The sequence below is a fragment of the Balaenoptera physalus genome (assembly GCF_965194825.1).
Source record: "Balaenoptera physalus genome assembly, chromosome: 3".
NCBI lineage: Eukaryota > Metazoa > Chordata > Mammalia > Artiodactyla > Balaenopteridae > Balaenoptera > Balaenoptera physalus.
This window is the reverse complement of record NC_138890.1, coordinates 27,686,342-27,710,868: the sequence shown is the minus strand read 5'-3', so window position 1 is coordinate 27,710,868 and position 24,527 is coordinate 27,686,342. Positions and strand designations below refer to the sequence as shown.

At 37.3% G+C, this 24,527-nt stretch overlaps 2 protein-coding genes across 7 annotated transcripts in view; both read left to right on the top strand.

Annotated features, from left to right (window-relative positions):
* Positions 1-1,108: 1,108 nt before the first annotated feature.
* LOC309657058 (kazal-type serine protease inhibitor domain-containing protein 1-like) lies at positions 1,109-21,992 on the top strand (the record flags this gene model as incomplete). The annotated part of the gene is made up of 4 exons (XM_082454018.1): positions 1,109-1,136; positions 1,240-1,444; positions 1,542-1,584; positions 8,494-21,992. The coding sequence occupies 4 exons, from the start codon at positions 1,109-1,111 to the stop codon at positions 8,707-8,709; spliced, it is 492 nt and encodes a 163-aa protein (XP_082310144.1). The 3' UTR covers positions 8,710-21,992.
* Positions 21,993-22,148: 156 nt separating this feature from the next.
* Positions 22,149-24,527, top strand: part of RANBP17 (RAN binding protein 17) — a 306,501-nt gene continuing 304,122 nt past the window's right edge. For 3 of the 6 annotated variants that reach the window (XM_082456404.1, XM_082456405.1, XM_082456402.1), the window contains exon 1: positions 22,153-22,324. Coding sequence is in view for 4 of the 6 variants with exons in the window: in XM_082456405.1 (XP_082312531.1) it covers positions 22,307-22,324 (18 nt within the window). In the remaining 2 variants the exon portion in view is untranslated. Of the gene's footprint in view, positions 22,325-24,527 lie in introns of all 6 variants that reach the window. The other 3 variants (XR_014262049.1, XM_082456403.1, XM_082456406.1) reach the window with 3 other exon arrangements.

Here is a 24,527-nt window from a genome sequence, read left to right as displayed (position 1 = left end):
AGGCCTGGGCGTTGGGGGCCCCTGCTATAGACTAATTTTCAAAACATCCCCTGTTTTCAGCCCCACTCTACAACTTGGTCTCCAGAGGTTCCTACTGCTTTCAAGCCTTGACATTCTGGAGTTCTGCAGTACAACATGGCTGGCTTCTTGTCACCTTCTCCCACTACAGATATCTAGGGTTCTATTCCCTCTGATGTGCTAAATCAGTTACCACCTGTTCATTTGCTTCCCAGCTTCCAACATTGTGTTGATTTTCTCATTTGCTATGGAGCCCTCTCCTGTTTTTCTTGGTCCTTGTTAGTGTGTGTTTTTCAAATTTCTTCACTGTCATTTCAGTGGGATTGGAGGAGGGAACATGTGAGAACTAATTTACCATGTTTAACTAGAACGCACATGCTTTATTCTTGTTTAGCAGTTATTTTAGAATCAGAGTGTGTTAAATAACGGCCTAAAACCTCACTTGACCCTCAAATAAACAGAGACCAATTAGGTTGGGCCACAGATATTCTCTAGTATTTTATAAAATAGTAGCCTAGGTGTATTAAATGTTAGTCTAACTCTTATGACTAGAACAGAAGGAAGAAAAGAAAGGAGGAAGGCAGGGAGGGAGGGAGGGAGGGAACAAGGGAGGGAGGGAGAGAGAAAAGAAGGAAGGAAAGTAAGGAGAGAAAAAAGAAAGAAATTCCTTAAATTTTTTAAAAAATCACACAATAATAAACTTTATACTTTACATAATTTTTCTTCATTAATACTTCTTGGGCTTTACCATTAAGTGGTATAAAACAATTCTATTCTCATACAATAACTGTCTCAGGATTTGGCTTCCAGAACCAACAGGAAGCAAAACTACACTTCTATTGCCAAGAGTGTAGTTTGTTTCAAACCCAAAAACTGCTCTTATAAAAATTGCATCCCAGAAGAGTATTTGTGGATGTTTAAATACCCTATTTATCTTCTCTAGACTTGGAATCTGATGTCAATATTGGCTTGAAACCGTCTGTGGCAGATTTGTGATTTTTTGGTTTTTTGGAGGGAAAAGAGGAAAAAGAAAAAGAAGAAATGGGTACTTTTTTCCCCCTCTTGGCTTAAAACTAAACATTCAAGGCTCATGTTCATTGCCTGGAATGAAGCCTCTGGTAAGCATAGCGATGTTTGCAGCCCAACTACATGTTTTGCAAAGTCTCCCCACTTTGCATCATGAGAGCTGACTGAGATTATTCAGGGGAGGTGGTGACTGAGGAAAATATGATTTAGAACTCTGCTCCCAGCCTGCAAACTGCTTGTCTGGGACTGTGTGGGATCAATGTGGCTGCTGCTCAGAAAGTGGGAATGTAGAAGGTCAGCTCTGTGACTTGGACAGAAATAGTTATCTCTATGGTCAGTGTAGGCACTACCTGGCATGTGTCCTGGATGAAGAGGTGCTGATGGATGGAGAAATCCCCAAGCCATGATGCATCTGTGTTACCTAGGGAAGCATTGGTGGGCTGAAAGGAAAGACCTATGAGAATGTTTGCCAGTTCAGGAAGCTAAACTCTCAGCAGAGCACCAATATTAGCACGAAACACAAAGGACCTTGTGAATCAGGTAACACAGAATCCCCATACCATTCAGTAGAATTTTTAAAGAATAAAGGATATAGGACTCTGCATATGTTTTTCTATTTCTAACATTGACAAATGATATAAGAGCCTGGTATCTATTTGTGGTCATAATCTGACTTAATTTCTGGGTAATGTGACCTCCAGGCATGTGGAGTTAGTTGTCCAGGGCTTGATTTAGTGGTGCTCTGTAGATAAAATTACACAAGAATCAAAAAATTAACTATAATAGAATTCCACTATGTGACTTCACCAAGTAATAGCAAATGTTTCTGTTTATATATTTCATTAACAATAATAGTATTTTCTTTGTCTTTTCTATAGTTATCATGCAAAATTAACTAAATTTTAATTTAGTGATATCTACATGGAGTTAAGATAAATGCAAAAAGGTAAATGCCTTGATAATTATGAATTATATCTGTGCTGGATTCAATAATTTTTAAAAGTAAGGACATGGCACATAATCAGTTGGATGAAATTTCATTTTAGTGTGAGAGTCAAAACCTACATCATTTGAAAGAACTACATGTAAATAGACTATAAATCTACATTACTTGATAAGTAAGTAGAAAAGACTTCCTATGTCAATGGGAAATCATTTGCTTTTATTTCAGTGCTCTTAAGAGCCATAATAAGACAAAGTTCTTATAAGGCTGCATTTTCCTTGCTAGGAGAAAGAAACCAATGTAAACATAAAACTACTATACTCATTGGGAAAGATGAAGAAAAATAAAGCAATTACAACAGTAACTTTCACAGAGATAGTTTTGCAGCCCCATATTAATATAATTCATTCTTCAAAAATGAGTCATTGCAATTTCTTATAGATTTTCAAATGTCCTAATGCATGCTCTCCAGAGCTCTACATTGCTCACTAAACACTTCAAAATATAGTTCTGGAAATAGCTATTAATGAAATAGGGCAAGTTCAACAGTTATCTCAGTACCTAGAATCCACTGTGTTATCATATGCTCACACTATAAACACTTGCATTTCAGAATATGATCATTCCACTTAGTTTTCAAAAGTCCATAGGTACAGTTTTCTTTACTACATTTGTTTCTGACAGGTAAAACCTTGAGATCTCAAGAAGCAGATTCCTAGAATGAAATAAAGCTTAACCAGCAATGCCCCTACTGTAATAATGTCAACCCATTCTAACACAGTATTAGAATTGCAGATACAGATGCAGTTTGCAGAGTGCTGCAGTACTGGATGTGCTGAAACTCAAAACTCCTGAGAATTACATAGCTTAGCAAAGAGAATATTTTTGCCTCAGATCCACGTGTTCAAAATAATTTCTCCAATCAGCTCTAACCTATTATTGTGAAAGTATTCTGTTGTAAATGAGAAACAATAGTTGTTTTCTCCAGAGTACTAGAACCACAGCGACACGTGAAGTGTAGCGATCCTGCTATCATTATCATATTTATTATTAATGGGTATTCATAAGACTAAGCTTTCCAGAGTCCACTTAAAATTTTTTTTTTACTTAGGGTAGCTCTTCTAGTATCATTTTTCAGGTCATCAAAGCTAGTTTTCAGGAATCTTCTACATCATTTCTAATCACTGATTCACAACTTTTCAGGGTAATTTGTGAGTTCCTGAGGCTGAGAATATGAGTCTAAAAGGACTGGTAATGTCAGTGATTTGGGCATACAGAATCTTCCATTCTTGATTTGGTTACTCCCTCCACATTCTAATTTCTACATGAATAATAGCACTATTTGAAGGTAAAGTATAAGAAAATTAATTCAGCAAGTAGGATTCTTTCAGAATCTTGTGACAAGCCTTTAAAAATTCACCACATTTACAAAAACAGAGTTAACCATTACTCTGTTAATTTATGTTAATACCTTCCTGTAATGGTCTGAATTCACATGCTTTGCAAAATGACCAATTTGCCAACATAATTATGATTTTCTTACATTCATAAGAAACAATTTGCACTTATTTTAACATACTGATATATACACTTACCAGAAACAACAAGCCAATCCTTTAACATACTTTCAAAGCTGTATTTTACTTAACTCTGACTCAATGTTCTTGAGCTAAATAATACAAACCTAATGTGGTTTAACAGTCCATTGGGTACGATTTTCTTTGGGGTTTTGGCAGATAATATGATAGATTGAGTTTGAACTTTGATCGTGCTTGGGCTATGGAAAGTCTGTGAGACCTTTTGCGGACAAGACAGGTAGATTTATCATGAGTGATATTAGCACAGGTTATTGTGAGTAGATTAAGTTTGTAATACACAGGAAAATTAAAGGGCCAACTTCGCTGATTAATATGTGGCATTAGCTGGAACAGTGAAGTCATATTAGAGTTTCCTTTAGCCAAGAATGGAGTAATTGATTTGTGGACAATTCAAGGATTAAAACTAAATATGTTTGATTCATTTAAGTCCAAGAAAAGGTTACTATTGTTAGCAATCATAAAGTACTCCCAAAAGAGAAAAAACAAAAATGAAAAGTATTACCAAATATTGGAAGCTTTCAGCACAAGCTAGGACAGAAAATTTGGTGGTTAGGAGAGCTAAACTAAATCATCTATTCTTTATGAGTTTCTTGATATAAAATGTACTCCCTAATGCTGAGAAGCAACAATTTAACACTAGTTCACTTTTTGTTTTATTTCTTATCCCATTTATTTTTGATTGTATGTTCACAAACTAATACTTCCAAGGGCCACATAGAGTAGTTTTGCCTGTGTAAAGGGGGATTTATGTGATTTCTGGTTTTTTATTCTGGTGCTCTTGGCATTGACATTCCTGCTTTCTCAGAACAAAAAAGAAAAACTACTTTAATGTTAAATTGACTGATAGCCCATTCTGATTCCCTGAGATTACTCTAATGAAAAAATACTTCAAATTAAGAAATAGAAGCTACAGAATATAAAATTTATAAAAGCTATCTGCCTTTATAGGACCATATCAGCCATTAAATAACCATACAATGTCGGCTTGTATCAACTGCTATAGATACTAAAACAAACAGTTAAATAAGGGGGCAAGAAAATTCACACAGCTGGACTAAAGATGACTCAATTTTTGTACCCTGGGCCATAAAAGTCAATTTCCAAGATGCTGTATCACTTATGCAACAATGATATTTCATTATGTTTCAGAAAGAATTTTTAGCACACATAATTTAGTAATACAAATATTAATACATATATTTTAAATTTTATCCTCTAAATGGATAAAAATGTCCTCTGAGGCAACTCGTACAAGTTTAGGATATTTTTATGTGATTTTTAAAAAAGAAAAATAACACCACAGTAGAATTTACCATATTCTTAATTGTTTTACTTCTTTTCTGAATAAAGAGTCTATTTTAGATTTAGTTCCATTGTTGAAAAAAAATTATAAAGCTAGTTATGGTATAATGGGGCAAATGGTGTAATGGGAAAAACAGTTACTTTGCAGACAGACAAACCTTATTTAATTCTGGGCTCTGCCACTTAACTATGTGACTGACCTTGGGCAAGGTGCTTAAAATCTTTGAAGTCACCTATAAACTAAGAAAATACCTACCTTGCCAACTGGTAGTGTTAAATAAGAATTGTACAAAGCTTGGTACATAAGTGTTCAAATATATATTTTTTCTTTTCCCAACCACAAAGTGAAAATGAAATCCTGGAGTAATGACTATTTTTATCCCTTATATTATAAAAAACGGCTTTTGTATTTTTTGACATGGTACTTTTTTTTAAACAGTTTTAATTGAGATATAATTCCCATACCGTACAATTCACCCATCTAAAGTATACAACGTAATGGCTTTTAGTATATTCACAGAGCTGTGCATCCATCACCACAATCAATTTTATTCACCACAATCAATTTTATATTTTCATTGCCCCAAAAAAGAAGCCCCCCTCCTCTTAGTCATCACCCTCCAATCATCCCATCCTGTCCAGACCTAGACAATCGCTAATGTCCTATCAGTCCCTATAGGCTTTCTTATTCTAGACATTTTATGTAAATGGAATCATGAAGTATGTGGTCCCTTGTGACTGACTTCTTTCCTTAACATGATATTTTCAAGGTTCATCCATGTTGCAGCATGTGTTAGTACTTCATTCCTTTCTATTGCTGACTATTATTCCATTGTATGTATATACTGCATTTTAAAAATCATTCTTCAGTTGATGGGCGTTTGGGCTGTTTCCACTTTTTGGTTATTAGGAATAATGCTACTATGAACACTAGTGTACAAGTTTTTGTAGGGACGTGCTTTCATTCCTCTTGGGTATGTGCCTACAGATAGAAATCCTGCATCATATGGCAACTCTTTGTTTAACGACTTGAGGAATTTCTAGACTGTTCTCCAAAGCACCTGCAACATTTTACATTCCTACCAGAAGGTTATAAGGGTTCCAGTTGCTCACCATCCTCACCAACACTTGTTATTATCTTTTAATTTTTTAAATTATAGCCCTTCTAGTGTATTTGAAAATGGTATCTCATAGTAGTTTTTTTAAATTAATTAATTAATTTATTTATTTTTGGCTGCATTGGGTCTTCGTTGCTGCACGCGGGCTTTCTCTAGTTGTGGCGAGCGGGGGCTACCCTTCGTTGAGGTGCGTGGACTTCTCATTGCGGTGGCTTCTCTTGTTGCGGGGCACAGGCTCTAGGCGCGCGGGCTTCAGTAGTTGTGGTTTGCAGTGTCTAGAGCACAGGCTCAGTAGTTGTGGTGTACAGGCTTAGCTGCTCCACGGCATGTGGGATCTTCTCAGACCAGGGATCGAACCCATGTCCCCTGCATTGGCAGGCAGATTCTTAACCACTGTGCCACCAGGGAAGTCCTCATAGTAGTTTGGACTTGCTTTTCCCAATGGCCCATGATGCTGAGCATCTTTTCATGTGCCTATTGGCCACTTGCCTTTCTTCTTTGAAGGAATGTCTGTCTATTCAGATTCTTTGTCCATTTTTAATTGGATTGTCCTTCATTATTGAATTGTAATAGTTCTTTATATATTCTAGATACAAGTGCCTTATCAGATATTTGGGCCCTTTTCCCCCATTATTTTCCTATTTTTCTCCTCCTCAGCATCCCCCACCCGACTTAGTACAACACTCTTCACAGTTTTCATATTCACCAAGTCTTTTTAGAAATTTAGGCAAAAAATTTTCCCATCCTAAGTAGTCCATATTCATTTAAATGACAAGTATCTCTGAATAAGTTTATAATGCAAGGTTTCTTTGTCATTGCAGTTCCCCTTTTAATGCTGCATAAACACCATGCATATTTTTTAAAATTGCAGTATAGTTGATTTACAATGTTGTGTTAGTTTCAGGTGTATAGCAAAATGATTCAGTTTTACACATACATACATATGTACATATATATATATATATTCTAGTTATATATATATTCTTATTCAGATTCTTTTCCTTTATAGGTTATTACAAGATTTTGAATATAGTTCCCTGTGCTATACAGTAGGTCCTTGTTGTTTATCTATTTTATATATAGCAATATGCATATGTTAATCCCAAACTCCTAATTTGTCCGTCCCCCCTTTCCCCTTTGGTAACAATAAGTTTATTTTCTACATCTGTGAGTCCATTTCTGTTTTGTAAATAGTTCATTTTTTTTTTAGATTCCATGTATAAGTGATATCATATGATGCTTGTCTTTGTCTCACTTCACTTAATATGATAATCTCTAGGTCCATCCATGTTGCTGCAAATGGTACTATTTTATTCTTTTTTATGGCTCAGTAATATTTCATTATATATATTCATATATATATATACACATACACACACACATATATATATACCACATCTTTATCCATACATCTGTCCATAAATAGACATTTAGGTTGCTTCTGTGTCTTGGCTATTAGACACTTAGGTTGCTTCCATGTCTTAGCTATTGCAAATAGTGCTGCTATGAACATTGGGGTGCATGTATCTTTTTGAATTAGAGTTTTCTCTGGATATATGCCCAGGAGTAGGATTGCTGGATCATGCAATAACTCTATTTTCAGTTTTTTAAGGAAATTCTATACCATTCTCCATAGTGGCTGCACCAATTTACATTCCCACCAACAGTGTAGGAGGGTTCCTTTTTCTCCACACCCTCTCCAGCATTTATTATTTGTAGTGATGATGGCCATACTGACTGGTATGAGGTGATACCTCATTGCAGTTTTGATTTGCATTTCTCTAATAATTAGCGATACTGAGCACCTCTTCATGTGCCTGTTGGCCATCTGCATGTCTTCTTTTGGAGAAACGTCTATTTAGATCTTCTGCCCATTTTTTGATTGGGTTGTTTGTTTTTTTGATACTGAGCTGTATGAGCTGTTTGTATATTTTTGGAAATTAAGCCCATGTCAGTCGCATCATTTGCAAATATTTTCTCCCATTCCATAGGTTGTCTTTTCGTCTTGTTTATGGTTTCCTTTGCTGTGCAAACCCTTTTAAGTTTCATTAGGTCCCATTTGTTTATTTTTGTTTTTATTTCCATTACTCTAGGAGACAGATCCAAAAAAATATTGCTGCGATTTATGTCAAAGACTCTTCTGCCTATGATTTCCTCTAGGACTTTTAGAGTATCTGGTCTTACATGTAGGTCTTTAATGCATTTTGAATTTATTTTTGTATATGGTGTTAGAGAATGTTCTAATTTCATTCTTTTACATGTAGCTATCCAGCTTTCCCAGCACCACTTATTGAAGAGACTGTCTTTTCTCCATTGTATATTCTTGCCTCCTTTGTCATAGATTAATTGACCATAAGCGCAGCACATGTATTTTTGTAGCAATTTTGGCTGAAAGACTACTGACTATTTATATGATTTTTAAAAGCCCTCAATTATTTTGTGCCAATTGAATTTATACATGCACAAATTATTTCCAAAAACATTTTAGATACTAGAGTCATTTTTTAACACAAATTTCTCACTTAATTATTTTTTTCTTGTAGGTCCTATTATTTCTTTGCCTCCTCAAAATACAGAGAACTTCACTCAAAATGATGTCACTTTTGCTTGTGAAGTTTCAGCCTATCCAATACCACATCTGGAGTGGAGGAAAAAGGCAGACAAAATGATCCTTCATGTTGATAATTTCAATGCAAGTATATGAATTATTTGCACAGTTCACACATTCAGTGTATTTGTTGATAATGTTAATGAATTCTCTCCTTCAGATTACATTTTAAAATGCAGGTTTGAAATATTAAAACATTTTCATTGTAATCATGTCAAGCAAAACAATAATACCTTACATATTTAATGTGTTAGAAGATTTACAAAACCGTTTCATATGTATGATCTCATCAATATGACTTAGAGGTCTGCACATAGTGATAGAGAAAAAGGATGGTGGTGCAGTGTTTCTCAAAGTGTGACTCAAAGACCACAAGTTATAGAATCATCTTGACACCCTGGTGAAACAACAAACTGCAGGACCCAAATGTAGCCAAAAATGATCAGGATACAGGGGGTGTGTCTCATGAATCTGCACTTTTTAAAAATAATTGTTCCAGATGACCTCAATTCATTCTAAAGTTTGACAGTCACTGGTATAGTTAAATAAATAGATAACTAGCATAATACGCTTCAGAATGAAAAAGACTGTGAGCAAATTACTTCACTTCTTTGGTCCTGTTGCCTTACCTTCTCAGGAATATCACAGCATAGTTTAATAATGAATATATGTCAATCACCCAGCACACTGCCTTGCTCAGAGTAGGCACTCAATAAATACAAGCATACCTCCTTCTGTTGAGCTTTGCTTCAGTGCACTTCACACATAGTGTGTTGTTTACAAATTGAAGGTTTGTGGCAAGTCTGTGCCCAACATCTTATCAGCACCATTTTTCCGACAGCATTTGCTCACTTTATGTCTCTGTGTCACACAGATTCAAAATCTGTACACAAAAATCAGTTGTATTTCTAAATATTTACAAGAAACTATAAGAAAAAGAAGTTGCAAAAACAATCCCACTTACAGTAGCATCAAAAAGAATAAAATACTTAGGAGTAAATTTAACCAAGGAGGTGAAAGATCTGTACACTGACAACTACAAAACACTGATGAAAGAAACTGAAGAAGACACAAATAAGTGGGAAAATATTCCAATATTCCATGTTCATGGGTTGGAAGAATTAATATTGTTTAAATGTCCAAATTACCCAAAGCAATCTACAGATTCAATGCAATTCCTATCAAAATTCCAATGGAATTTTTCACAGAAATAGAAAAAAAAATCCTAAAATTTGTGTGGAGCCACAAAATAACCCAAATTAACCAAAGCATTATTGAAAAAGAAAAACAAAGCTGGAAGCATCACACATCCTGATTCAAGCTATATTACAAAACTATAGTAATCAAAATGGTATGGTATTGGCACAAAAAGAGACACATAGATCAATGGAACAGAATAGAGCACCCAGAAATAAAGCCACGTATGTATGGTCAATTAATTTTTGACAAACCAAGAATATTCAGTGGGGAAAGGATAGTTTCTTCAGTAAATGATTCTGGGAAAATGGATATCCACAAACAAAAGAATGAAACTGGACCCCTATCACCCACCATACACAAAAATCAATTCAAAATGGATTAAAGACTCAAATTTAAGACCTGAAATGGTAAAATTCCTAGAAGAAAAATAGGGGGTAAATTCATTGACTTCAGTCTTGGCGATGATGTTTTGGATCTGACACCAAAAGCAAAGGCAACAAAAGCAAAAATAAACAAGTGCGACTACATCAAGCTAAAAAGCTTCTACACAGCAAAGGAAACCATCAACAAAATAAAAAAACAACCTACAGAATCAGAGAAAATATTTGCAAATCACATATCTGATAAGGGGGTTAATATCCAAAATATATAAGGAACTCATACAACTCAACAGCAAAAACCCCCAAACAATCCAACTAATAAATGGGGAGAAGATCTGAATAGACATTTTTTCAAAAAAGACATACAGATGGACAACAAGTACATTAAAGGTGCTCAATACCACTAATTATCAGGTAAATGCAAATCAAAACCACGATGAGATATTACCTTACACCTGGTATAATGGTTGTCATCAAAAAGACAAGAGGTAAGTGTTGGGAGGATGTGGAGAAAAAGGCACTGTTGGTGGGAATGTAAATTGGTGCAGCCACCTTGGAAAACAGTATGGAGGCTCCTCAAAAAAATAAAAACAGAACTATTATGTGATCCAGCAATCTCACTTCTGGATATATACCCAAAGGAAAGAATATCACTATCTTAAAGGTGTATCTGCACTCCCATGTTCACTGTAGCATTATTTACAATAGCCAAGATATGGAAACAACCTAAGTATCCATCAATGGATGAATGGATAAATAAGATACATATATGAATATAATACATATGAATATTATTCAACCATGAGAAAGAAGAAAATCCTGTCATTTGTGACAGCATGGATAGACCTTGAGGGCGTTATGCTAAGTGACATAAGCCAGACAGAGACAAATACTACATGGTATTACTTATCTGTAGAATCTTTTAAAAAAAGCCAAACTCACAGAAATAGAGAGTGGAAAAGTGGTTGCCAGGGGCTTGTGGGGTGGAGGAAGTAGGAAGTAGTTGGTAAAAGGATACAAACTTTCAGCTATAAGGTGAATAATGCCCTTAACAGATTCTAAAACTGAAAAGGCAGAGTAGAACTTGGCCACTTAGGAACACAGTTCTTTGTATATCAAATAAAAATAAATAATATTATTATGTGTGGCGCATATTTAATTCAAATACTTTGCGAGATCTAGTAATAATATAAAGTAATCCAAGCTTGCATGTAGTTGAATTCTGGGCTTGATGAGTACCAGTATATATGGAGAAGAGTGTATATTGGGAGGAAGGGCGGAACAGGGGTGTCTAAGTCTGCTCAGGCTGTCATAATAAAATACCATGGACAGTGTGGCTTAAATAACAGAAATTTGTTTTCTCATAGATCTGGAGGCTGTAAAGTCCATGATCAAGGTCTGGCAGGGTTCAGTTTCTGGATTAGGGCTCTCTTCGCAGTTTGCAGATGGCCCTCTTCTGTGTCCTCACATGGTTGAAAGGAGAGAGAGCTCTGGTGTCTCTTCCTTTTCTCATAACGGCACCTGCCCTATCAGATTAGAGCACTACCCTTATGACTTCATTTAACCTTTATCGCCTCCTCACAGGCCCTGTTCCAAATACAGTTATGTTGGGGTTAGGGTTTCAACATATGAATTTTCGCAGAACACAAAGAGTCCATAACAAGGGGTAAAGAGACGGGGGGTGTGGGTAAGTATAGCACTGAAAGGTCTACTCGCACTGAAAGGTCTACTTGCAGGCCAACAGTTATTAAATACATTGCATTTTTCACTTATGTAAACTCTAACTTGTTGCCTCTATAGGTTCTTCATTTACATATCAAATTCCTGCAAGGAACCAAATCACAAAAAATAATACGAATTATGGAGACTACACTGAAGAAGATGAAGAATATGAATCCAGTGACTATGAGAAAGGAAACATATTTATATAGGAATGTAGACGTTTCACATAAAATGTCACCTATATTTACTTGTATAATTACAAAGCATTTTGAAAGTCAAATTTTCTGTCAAAATTTCAGGTATAATGAATCACTCTTTCCAGACAAACTAGGATCTAGTTTGTTTTTTTTTTAACAGTATTCTCCTACCTTAAGAGCTTGCCTTATTCATATAATGACCAAATATCACCTCAGTTGACAAGAATAATCAAATGATACTGTAAGCATTTCTCTGTACTAAACTTTCTGATAGGCATCATGGAGGAAGTAAAAGAGGCTGAATGCATGATTCATGCACTGAAGAAGATTAAAATTTTAAACGAATTTAACCTTCTATTTCACAAGGAGATAACTTAGCATAACATTCCTTACATATTCTAAGAATCAATAAAATCATTTGCAATTGGATACTATTTGCAAAAAAAATTGCCTACAGGTAACCATCAGGCAAAGATGAGGAGTTGGTGAACCAGTTTGAGAAATGACTAAGGCTTTTCCATCTATGATTGCATTGCAGCAGACAGCTGTAAAATGGCATACACCATCCCAGTTTTAAACAGATTGTCTAAGTATGTGTTTGAGGATGAATGTAGAGCAGTAGAAAGAAAGAAAGGAAGAAAGCTTGATTAGAATAGCTCATTTAAGATATGCTTTGGCTTGGCGCATTTTCAAAATTCTGGTGTCTCTTGAAAATGGTCATCACCAGGCTGTTTGGAGGTGAGGTAGTCCAAGAGGGCCTGTGTATGAAATGTCCAATGCTACGAACACACAAAGGGCTCGTTTACAAAATGGCCAATTCTGGGCCATTGCTGAAGGTGCTAAGCCTGTGGCAGTCCCTTTGTGAAGTGTCTCTGGTATAGTCCATGTTCAAATTATCTGGTTTCAAGTTGGGCTTTTGGAAATGCCATATGTTCTTTTCCAGTTTCAAATATGCTAGTTCTATCTCGAAATAGAAACCACCAGCCAAATATATACTCTGATCATTTTGTAAGTGGGCTTCTCCAGAGGTTTTTAGTATCACTCTATAGAGTGGTGGCCCACTATACTTTGGTCCAGAAAGTGGTTCAATGTTGTTTTTAGCACTATGATTACGTGACCTCTCTTCTTAGGCAGGGTGACTGATGCTTTACCCAGCCATCGTCTCCTTTTAACACTCTAAAATTTAGTTGTACATCCATCATTCAGACAGATCCCCCTGGACTCCTGAGGCCAACATATTGACTTCTCAGATTACCACCCAATGAGATCTTATTAGTGAATTCATGGCAAGTGTTACTGGCATGTGCCTAGAATGTATCTTCATTTTTTCCACAGTAAAACAGGAATCCAAGTATGTTCCTAGTGATGCAGACATGGTGGGCTCTGCTTTAGGCCTTCTAGGTAAAGACAGTCTCTCAGAGGATTTATTTTCTCAGAATGATTTCTGCCATTACAAGGAACCAGTCCTAGGGGTCTTGGAATATTTTACAGATTATTGTCTGTATGGATAGAACATGCGACTATTTAAGTGATGTTGCCTCAAGGATAATAAAAATTGTCACTGACTGAACTTCCTCAAACCTAAGACACGTATCAATTGTAAGAAGCACAATTATCTTATCCCCCGATACACCGTGTTGATTTTCTGTAACCAAGGGCATTCTCTTGCATAACTGCAATACAACCATGAAATCAGGAAATTAACATTGATATAGTATTACCTTCTAATTCTTAGATCTCATTCAAGTTTTGCCAAGTATCCCCAAAATGTCCTTTATTGTAAAATTATACAGTTCAAATCATGCATTGCATTTAAATTATTGTTTCTCTTTTAGTTTTCTTAGTGGATCAGCCTTTCCTTGACTTTCACTACCCTGGTATTTGTAGAATGTCTCTCAATTTGAGTTTGTATGATGTAAATCATAGTGTTTCAAGGTTAGATTCAGCATATGCATCTTCTGTGAGACTATCACAGAGATGATGCTGTGTTATTACTGCATTCTGTCAAATGGCACATGATTTACATTTGTCCCTTTACTAATATTACCTACATTAATCACACAATCAAGGTGGTGAATGACATTTTTGCACTGAAAAGTTACTCTTTTTTGCTTTCTTTAAGTAGTATTTTATGAGGAACTACAATGAGACTATGTAAATATTCCATTCTTCATCAAATTTTCAATTTATTCATTTATTTACTTATATTAGCATGGACTAATATATTATTAAGGTTTCTTATTTTATTCAATGGGCTATAATCTATTACTATCATTATTTATTTTGATGCCCAACTCTTCCTAGATTTGGCAAGTGGGAGTCCGTTCAAGCTGGCTCTTATGTCCTTTTGACTGCCCCCCTTCATTCTTTGAAGATTTCCTTACTTTCTGGTGCCCCAAAATGTTCCAAACATATTCTGTACTTACATACCCCAACTTGGAATCAGCTGTTTCTCCAAGTGGCTGGTTCCTATAAGTGGAAAATAATATTTAGAGGCCAAGTTCTGGATGTTAGGTGTTCTCATTATTATTGGGGTGTTGCTGAACTCAGGAACTCTCAGTAGGGCATATATGTAGGCATACACACACACCTAAACTTATTTCTATATTTATCTCTACATTCTGAAAACCATGAATTTTCACTGATACTTCTAATTCCAATCCAACACCACAGGGTTCATTCTAGTTTTCCCCCCTTTCCATATTTGTAACTCCCTTTTCCCACAGTGAAAAATCTGGCTTCCAGTATTATTAATGTATTTATTTCCTCAATTTCCCAGTATGCAATCAGTTTCCCAACTCCACTGCCAACTCCTCCCCTGCACTGATATCCTCTTTCCCTACTTGTGCTCTGACACCCCTTATAGAACACCACTCCATATGAACACCCTCTCCTCACCCTACTCAGGTTCTGACTCCCCATGCCTAGCTAGCCCCTAACCCACCCCTGGATAGATGCCTTTCTCGGGCCTGTTGAACTTCAAAATCCTGCACTGTGCCCCCAACCCATGCCCTCAATGCACAGATACCCTTGGTATCTGGGCTCCAAACCCCCACAAGAGGCCAAAACTCTGTATGGATACTGTCCTCCCCTGCTAGTCTCTGACACTCCAAGAAGGACCACTCTCATGAAGGGATGCTCTCCTCACCCCATTCAGGCTCTGACAGGCTTGCCAACTAGCCCTCTACACAGAAGTCCTCTTCACCCTGCTTGGCCCACAGTGGCTCCCCCAACATTCTTTTGCCACAGCTGGTATAAACCTTGCTCTACCCTACTGGATGGCTTCAGGACTAGCACAGAGTATGCATTAATAGTTCCCCCTTTTACTCTCAGAAGTGTTCTTGGTGAACAATGAACTATATGTATAAGTCAACATACAACATAAGACTCTACGTATAATCAACTTATGTACAAGTCAACCTGGGAAGGCTTTTTTGGAGCAGTGTTTTTAGATGGCCTGAGGGCAAAATTTTGTCTTTTCTGCCTCTCCTAGTTATAAAGAATATTGATAGTTCACTTAACATTGCTACTATATGCTTTAGTTATGATAGTAAAAAGAATCATACAAACCTAAATTTCTCTCAGTAGAGGACTGATTAAATAAATCATAGTATATACATATGGAGGAATACAGAGTTGTTAAAAAAGAAATGAGGTTGATCTATAATATTGACATTGAAAAATACCTAAAATGCATATATTGTTAAGCAGAAAAACCAAGGTACAAACCAGTTTTATAGCATGATCTCAGAAATTTTTTTTGCCCACATATGCATGTGTAGAGACAGAGGCATGGAAGGACATATGCTGCTATATTAAGATAGGTTATTTCTGAGAGGCTGCTATTCTTGGTAATTTTTACTTTTGATTTTATACAGTTCTGTACCATGATATTTTATACAAAAATCATGGATTTCTTCTATAGTCAGGAGAAAATGATAGAAATACTCTTTTAAAATAAATTTCGGCAATTTGAAAGGATTTAATATGGGTATCATCTTTCCTAAGCTCCTCAGTATGACATATGCTGCTCGTGCGGAAGGTGTTAATGTGTGTTGGAGCAGGGGAGATGGGAGGCAGAAAAAGAAAGGAGAAAGAAGAAAGTTCACAACTTGGTTTTCCTTGAGATATTCTTAGGTGTTTTTATTTTTCCTTATAGTAAGAGACTTGCCTGCTCAGCTTGGTATCCTCACAGTAAATTTAAAACATAACTCTTAGCAAAAGGAAAATGTTGACCCTTAAGGAAGGGGCTTGGGTTGTAAGTAATGGTATAGCTTTTGCCTGCTCAAAGTAATATTAGTATGTGAAGGACCTAATTTTATATTTTAGTCCAAATTAATTTTACTCTAAAAACAATTAAAACAGTATTGCTCTCATTGATACAGCCTTAAACGTATTTTATGGATATCTTTTAGAAAAAATCACTTGAAATGGGGACATGCCTATTTCTGGGAAGTAGCTATGTGCATAAAATGGGCTATGACTGGTGATAGCTCTTTTTTTCTGCCCTATTCCCCTAGGATTTACACATTTTATATTTTCCATTTCAATTTAAGATTGCATTATTTTAAAAAAAGTTACATGCACACACATACCACATCCACACTTTGCCTTATTCCAAAAAAGATTTGTGGCAGTAGTGCCTGGTCAAGTTCAGCTTTTCTGATTGGTCTTTCTTCCAAATATATACACCTGCCGTCAACACTTCTTTAGTAAGTACTTCCTTAATGAGATTAACAGTAATCTATTTTGGTGTCACTTTTTGTTATACCATAAGTTTTCCTCTCATTATAAAAATGAATAATGTACCTTTTAGAAAATCTTGAAAACACAGAAACATGATGAAGAAGAAAAAAAATCACCTGTTAATTCCACCATTTGTAAGACAGCACTGTTAATATTTGTTTGTATTCTGTTCCATTCATTTTTTTCTATGCCTTTTTTCATTTGATTGAAATGATAAATTGTTCCATTTTCCCTTTTACACTTAACCTTGTAAGACAGCATTTTCCATATTTTTTTTACAAAACTCTCCATAAATATAATTCTTCATGACTGTATAGGATTCTGCCATATGATGTACCATAGTTTACTTAAGCTTTTCTGCTTTTTCCTATTGTAAATCATGCTATAATAAATATCTTGGCATATAAAACTTTAAAAAAATTTAGGCTTTTTTGTTAGAATCACTTTCTAGAAGTTGGGTGAAGATGAACATGTTCAAGGTTCTTGATACATATTGCAAAATTGCTTTTCAGAAAGGTTATACTGCTTTATTAATCCAATAGCACTGCATATCAGGTCACATTTTATCATGATCCTGCTTAGCAGTAACTTTAAGATGCATATTAAGTAATGCTACTATCTTGCTTACATAATCAATGCCTTAAACTCCTTATTATTATGTGGAGGAATTAATATGCAAGTAATATAAGGCAATGTACAGAATGAGAAACATTAATTTTTATTTGTCAAAATAATGGCATTATTAATACACAGCAGTATACCCTTATTATTGGCAGTGAGTTAAAAGTAAAAATCATTTAAAGAAAAAGTATGTATAGTTTTTAATATATATGTAATGTCAAGATTATAAAATAACTCATATCCATATCATTAGTGAAGAAAAAAATTATTTTTGTTACTCTGGTTTCACACTGGCTATTTAAATAAATGGAGTTTAAAGTTAATGACTTAACAAAACAAAAATATAGTTGAAATCAACCAACATGAAATAAATATACACAGGTAAATATTTTATATAACTGTTGTCTTTGAAGGGGTTTTACGTAAATTTGAATTTATTGGATTCATTCTCCTCCTATTTCTCTTACCTGCCTGCCCTCTGCTGGATTCCCCAAACTTATTGACGTATTAAGCAATCTTACTCAGTGTATTTAATAAAATTACATTTGTAGAATAAGTTAAGGGAAATGTGTACTAATGCTTCCTATATTTTGTTTATATGTTACTAAAGTAAATGACTGATCATAGGTTTTACATTTTAAGTATTCATAAAGTGAGAATTTTAGTTGGATATTTGGAAGTTTCAGTCGCACCATTTATGAAAACATGAGATAGAAATGTTGTTAATGTAGGTAATGTCAGAGCCTTTCAAAAATTTTCAGGATTGAGAAGCTGGGTGGGGCAAGAGGGACAATGAGGAAATATCCAATTTGATAGTAAATTCACAAAGTAAAAAAGTGTAGAATAATTTACTCTGTTTGATTAAAATTATAATGCTACTCCATTAAAAATATTGATTTAAATATGATATTCAGAGAATATGAATTTACTTGATAATAAAATTAGTATTTATGTAGCACTTATTATTTACCACACACTAAGTACTTTATATATATTAACTCATGTAGTCATCACAGCAACCTATGAGATATATACTATTAGTCTCCATTTTACAGTTGAGGAAATGAAGGCATGGCGAGGTTAAGTAACTTCACCAAGTTTACCAGCTAGTAAGTGAGGCAGCTGGTATCCTAACCCAGGCTGTTTGGCTCCATGTTTTTTTCCTAACTGCTATGCTTGACTGTCTCATCTCAATATTACTTCTTGTAAAATTTTTGAATTATAGACTTACTGTTATCCTGACCTTAGAAATAACAAATCAAAAATCAGAGTTGTTAGGTGAATTTCCTAAAGCACCAGAATTACAAATGCTAATTGAATCCCCTAAAAAGATACAAAGATTAAAGACCCATCTGTCTTTTTTAGAAGGCTAGTTGCCATAAAGGAAGATAATTTTGTAATTCCTAAGGGCTCTAAATGTCCCTCCATTAATTGAGTTTTGTGACAGAAATGAATTATTTGACATCCTGGAGCATCTTCTGTGCTAATTTTAATAGCTGTAGTGACACAATTCTATCTTAAATTTTGTTAATTGACAAAAAAAGATATGGAGTTGTGTGCATATTTTGCTGATAGAAAATCATGGAAGGGAGTGTTAATTAAACAGAAATCTTATGTGGTCACTCAAATTTAAAAGGAAAAAATAATTGGCTTCTCATTTCCAGAATTACCTGGTGAATCCACAGAGCAGTCAGCCGCTGTTCCTGTCACAATCTCATATTTGCCCCAAGGATATTCTGGAGTGGGAAAAAATGCCAAATGATCAAATCTCAAGTAATTGTTCCTCTCTTAATGACCTAAAAATTGAGGTAACAGAAGTGCTACTTTAAAACTATAGCTTTAAAATGTGGTTGGGATCTAGAAGTTAGGCAAAGGCAATAGTCAGTTAAAATAATGGGGTATTTATTGTGTGGCAAGTGCAATAGGGAGGTCAGAAATTAACACTGGTGCTTTGGATGTGAGAGTCGGAAATGTTGGAATGTGAGAATCACAAACGAGATTGGATATCAAAAGTCTTGGGACATGGAAATGAAAGTTAAAATATAGGAATCAAAATCTTTAGGAATTAGGAGCACAAAATGGCAGGATGAAGGTATCAAAGATTTTAAAGTTTAGGAGTTGAGCTGTGGGGATGAGGAATCATGGGCTGTGGATGAGCTATGAAAATCAAGGGTGAAGAATGGTAGATGCAAATAGCCTGGTCATAATGAATTAGGTTATGCTGGATTAGACCTCCCACTGAAAACAATTATAAAAAAAGGACAAATAAATATAAATATACATACATATTTAACAACTATATTACATATATAACAACTATAAAGAAATAAATATGTATTTAACAATAATTTAACATATATTAACAACCATATCACACAACAAATATATATGTGTGTATATATATATATTTAACAACTGCTTGAAGGTACTAGAGAACAACCAACAAAGGCAGGACTTAATTGGCTTCAATCCTTGAGAGCATGAAAGCACTAAGGGCAAGATCCACATTTACTTCAGCTTTTCCCATCCCTTCCCCTCCCACCCCAAAAGCATTTTCCAGTTGGCACAAGGAGTAACAGAGCTAAATAGACAGCAGCGATCTCAATAGGCCAGGAGCAGACATGGGAGTCTGGGAACAAAAGCAGCTGAGATTCCAGGGACAAAATTCTAGAGAGGAGCAAACCGCAGAGATGTGAGCCCCAAAATCTGTGTACAGATTTCCCCCAAATCATCAGTCAATTCTTAAGATGTATACCTGTAGGGAGAGACTTTAAGAAACTCAGCAGAAGAGCAGCATCTAAAGAGTAGAACAGAGATTTTAGCAGCTGCACAGTGATGGGGAGACAGGGATTAAGAGTTCAAGCCAACAGGGTGAAGGTGTCTTAGTAAACATCCCAGGCTTTTAGTTGTAAGATCTATTGAGGACCATGACCCAGGAATAAGGGTAAAACGGAAATAAACCTGAATTTAAAAGCCTAAAGCCAAGTCTTATAGGATTGAAGTTATCTTCTGGTATTCTATCTGCCTACTACAATAGAAATTTTTTAAAAACCTTCTTTGGAGAAAGCTGATATCGTCCTCTACAGTTTTTCTTCCACACTGCCTGACATTCAATAAGAAATTATTGAGGCACACTTGAAAAAAATAGGACCAAATACTAAAAGCCAGGAGGACCCACAGCTGATTCAGATATTGGAGTTATGAGTCACAGGCTTTACATAATATAATTTAAATGTTCAAGAAAATAGAGGAATGATAAAGAATTTCACCAGAGCCTTGGAATCTATTCAAAGAATGGAAAGGGAGGAGTCAAATGAAAATTCTGGAACTGAAAATATTATAACTAAAATTAAGAATTCAACAGAGGGGTTGTATACCAGCTCAGACACAGCAGAAGAGAGTTTCTACTGACTTGGGTGAAAGGTCAGTAAAAAATATGTGGATTAAAGCATGACAAGAAAAAAAGACAAAATATACAGAAAAGAGTATGAGACATATGGAAAACTCTAAAAGGTTTAACACACATGTACTTGGGGTTTCAGAAGGAGAAGAGAGAGAGAAAGGGACAGAAACAGTATTTAAAGAAATACTGACTGGGAATTTTCAGACATTGATTAAAAAAAACCATTAGATCTCATATTTAAGAAGCTTTATGAACCCCAAGCAGGAACACACACACACACACACACAGAGTTATATCACACTCAAACTGCTAAAGACCAAAGGAAAGAGAAAAATTTTAAAGCAGCCAGGGGTGGGAGAAGGAGACATATTACCTTCAGAGGAGCAGCAATCAAACTGATGGCTAACTTCTGATCAGAAACAATGGTAACCAGAAATCAAGAGAAAGGCATTTTTTAAATGCTGAAAAAAAAATTTAAAAAGCCAAAATAGAATTCTATACCCAACAAAACTATCCTTTAAAAATGTAAGTGAAATAAAGACGTTTTCATGTTAACAAAAGCTGAGAGAATCTGCCACTAGTAAACATGAACTCTAAGAGGTATTAAAGGAATTTTTCACACTAAAGTACAATGACCCCCAACTGGAAGTGTCAAACTTCAAGAGGAACTCCTTCAGAAAGGAGTGACTTTGACCTACTTCTCCTCAAATAAATTCTCATTCCAATGGAATCATTCAGTGTAAAATATAAGTTCATGTTAAGTGAAATCTAGACAAGAAGTGAACTAGAATTTTATAACTTAACGATATGTAGTAGATACTGTCAGTTTAATTTTAACCAAAATAAAGTTTTTAAAAAAGTGAAAGCTGGGTTCTGGGAGTCAGGGATCAAGGACAGCAGCTGGCATGTAGGAGTCAAAGGTTATGGCTGATCTGTCATTGGCAAGTGGGTGTTGGGGGACAAGAAATGTTGTGGAGATGGGGGAGTTAGAAGGCGTGGGCAATAGCTATGCTCTAGGGGTTAGAGGTCAAGTGAGTCTGTGGGAGATGTAAGGCCAGGGGTCATGGCTGACAGTTGGGTGATGGTGGTTGCCTCAAGGGCCGGAGGTCTTAAGTCACGACTCACCTGTGGCAGTTGAAGCATGAGAACGGGGAGGGGTGGTGGGGGTGGTGGCGGTTGAGATTCCTGGCCCCCGGCCCCGCCCCTCTTGGGCCCGCCCCGCGCGCGCCGCCTCCGTCACCCCGTCCCGCCCCGTCAGCCCCGCCCAGTCCGGAGCTTTGAACGCGACGGCAGCTGGGCCGAGGCGACGAGCGAGCTAGCGAGTGGCGCAGGGACCCAGCGGGCTGCTGGGGCTTCTGCGGCGCCCGCCTACACTCCCTCCCCTCGGGCGCTCGGGGCGCCGACTGGCGCCGCCTCCCGGGAAGATGGCGCTGCACTTTCAGGTCAGTGCGCTCTGCGCCGCGGGTTCTCGCTCCTCCGGTCAGCCGCCCCGGGAACCGGGCGGGACGCTGGGGTCTGGAGACTGAGGGCCGAGGCTGGTTGGCGGAGGCCGCGGGGTCGCGGGCCGGTGCCTCGGAGCCCCAACCCCCGTCCCCGGCCAGGGACCCACGCACTGGCTTGGGCTGAACACCCCGGGCCCGGGCCCGAAGAAGGGGCAGGCAGAGCTTGGGGTTGACGGGTGGAGGGGCAGGGGCCAGGCTGGAGCTCGCTCCTCGAGGGAGGTGCGGTTGCTGAGGACCGGCGGCGTGGGAGCCCGCTCTCCCCGGTGCCGCCGCACGGCGCGCACGGAGGCTTCGGCGGCGCCCTAGCAGGTGGGAGCCCGGCCGGACCAGCCTTCCCGCCGCGTCGTGGGCCACGGTTCCATCGTCTGCCTCCACACAGTTCGTACGGAGCTCGAGAAGGGAGCCTGGGTCCGCCGATGGAGGGCGCAGCAGTTGGACTTTAATTGGCCAGAGCGGCCAGGGGCTGTGTATATGGGGAGTTGCGAAGGAGGGCTCTGCAGCAGCTTCATTGGAGGAGGAAACGGGGGCAGGACGCGCGCTAGGAGCGCAGAGATGGTCTGGATGGGACGCGGGCTGGAGGAAGGCTAACGTATTCTCGGGCACTCTAGCATATGCATCCAGTTATTCATACAACAAACATTTATAGAGCTTCCCCCCGCCCCCCACGTGTCTCATGCACGGTGCAAAGTTCTGGGATAAAGGATTACGTCATCTTACCATACTTGCCCTCATGGAATTCACGGATAATTATAGTACATGTGAAAAATATGATAGAATTAATCACAGGATATCATAGGAACATTGAAAAGGGGCAGTCAACCGTGTGTGTGTTGGGAAGGAGTGAGGCAGAGCTGCTGTGCTTCTCAGGCAAGCTTTTTTGAGCTTCTCTTCATCCACTAATTTATTGTAGTTCCTACTTTGCTAGGCCCTTAAGATATAGCTCTAGCAAAACTTTATGATTTGTACACTCAGGAAACTTGCAGTCTAGTGGATACTGAAAGAATTGTAGGAGTTGGCCAGGCGAAGAGGAAGGGAAGGGTATAGAGGCAAAACGACAGTGTGAGCCAAGTCAAAGAATTGTGGAAGAACATGGCACACTGCAGGAAGTTCGGTTTGGCTGGAGCTTAAGGTTCATATAAAAGGGAAGGGAGCAGGAAAGCCTGTGGAGGCAGGAGATGACCTTGGAGAGGTAGGCAATCTCATAATATGGTGACAGTGTATCTAAGTGTCCCAACGCTTTGTAGATTTCTTTGGATCCCCTGTGACTACAGTGACTCATTACTTAATTATTGATTCTTCCAAAGGGTCTTTTCTTTTCAACCAGCCACTCTCCTATCAAGTAATTGACAACTCAGGAGGTGGTAAGCCTGACACATTACCTTTTGACTCCTTGCCATTTCTAAGGGTCTCCAGGTCAAAATAATGTTATTTATTACCACTTTAGTAAATATGCCCTTTGGAAATCTTCACAGGAGGAATTTCACAGGGAGGACTTTGGGATTGTAAATAGGTAAACAGATGTTCATAATTCAGGTGTAAATCTTGAGGGCAATTAAAAACTGTGGTGGAAGTTTTGGGGATTTCCCTGACGGTCCAGTGGTTAAGAATCTGCCTTCCAATGCAGGGGATGCAGGTTTGATCCCTGGTTAGGGAACGAAGATCCCACATGCAACTAAGCCCGTGCACCGCATCAAAGACCCAGCGCAGCCAAAAAAAAAAAAAAAAAAAAAAACTATGGTGGAAGTTTGGAACGGTTTCAGACTTGGAAAGATGATGCATAATAGTAAATTACCCAGCCTGGAAGATTTCTTCATACTTAGGTAGTGGTGGAAAAATTAGCTGCTAATGCCAAAACTACCTAAATCGGTTTGCTAGGAATGTATTTCACAGCAGTTCTGGGAAGCTTAAAAGTGGAGTTGGACAAATAAAAGACCTGATGATTGGGGGGCCAGAATTAAGCTCTGAACCTTCTCAGTTTGAATTGTTTTCAGCATATGGATCATATTGTTACCCAGTTAACTCAAGGAGCATTTATTACTAATGATTACTGGTACCTAGCATTTTGAATTTTCACATGCTCGTTGTAGATGTTCAGCCCCACAACTAGCTTGAGAGGTGTGCATATACAGTCGGCTTGCTGTAT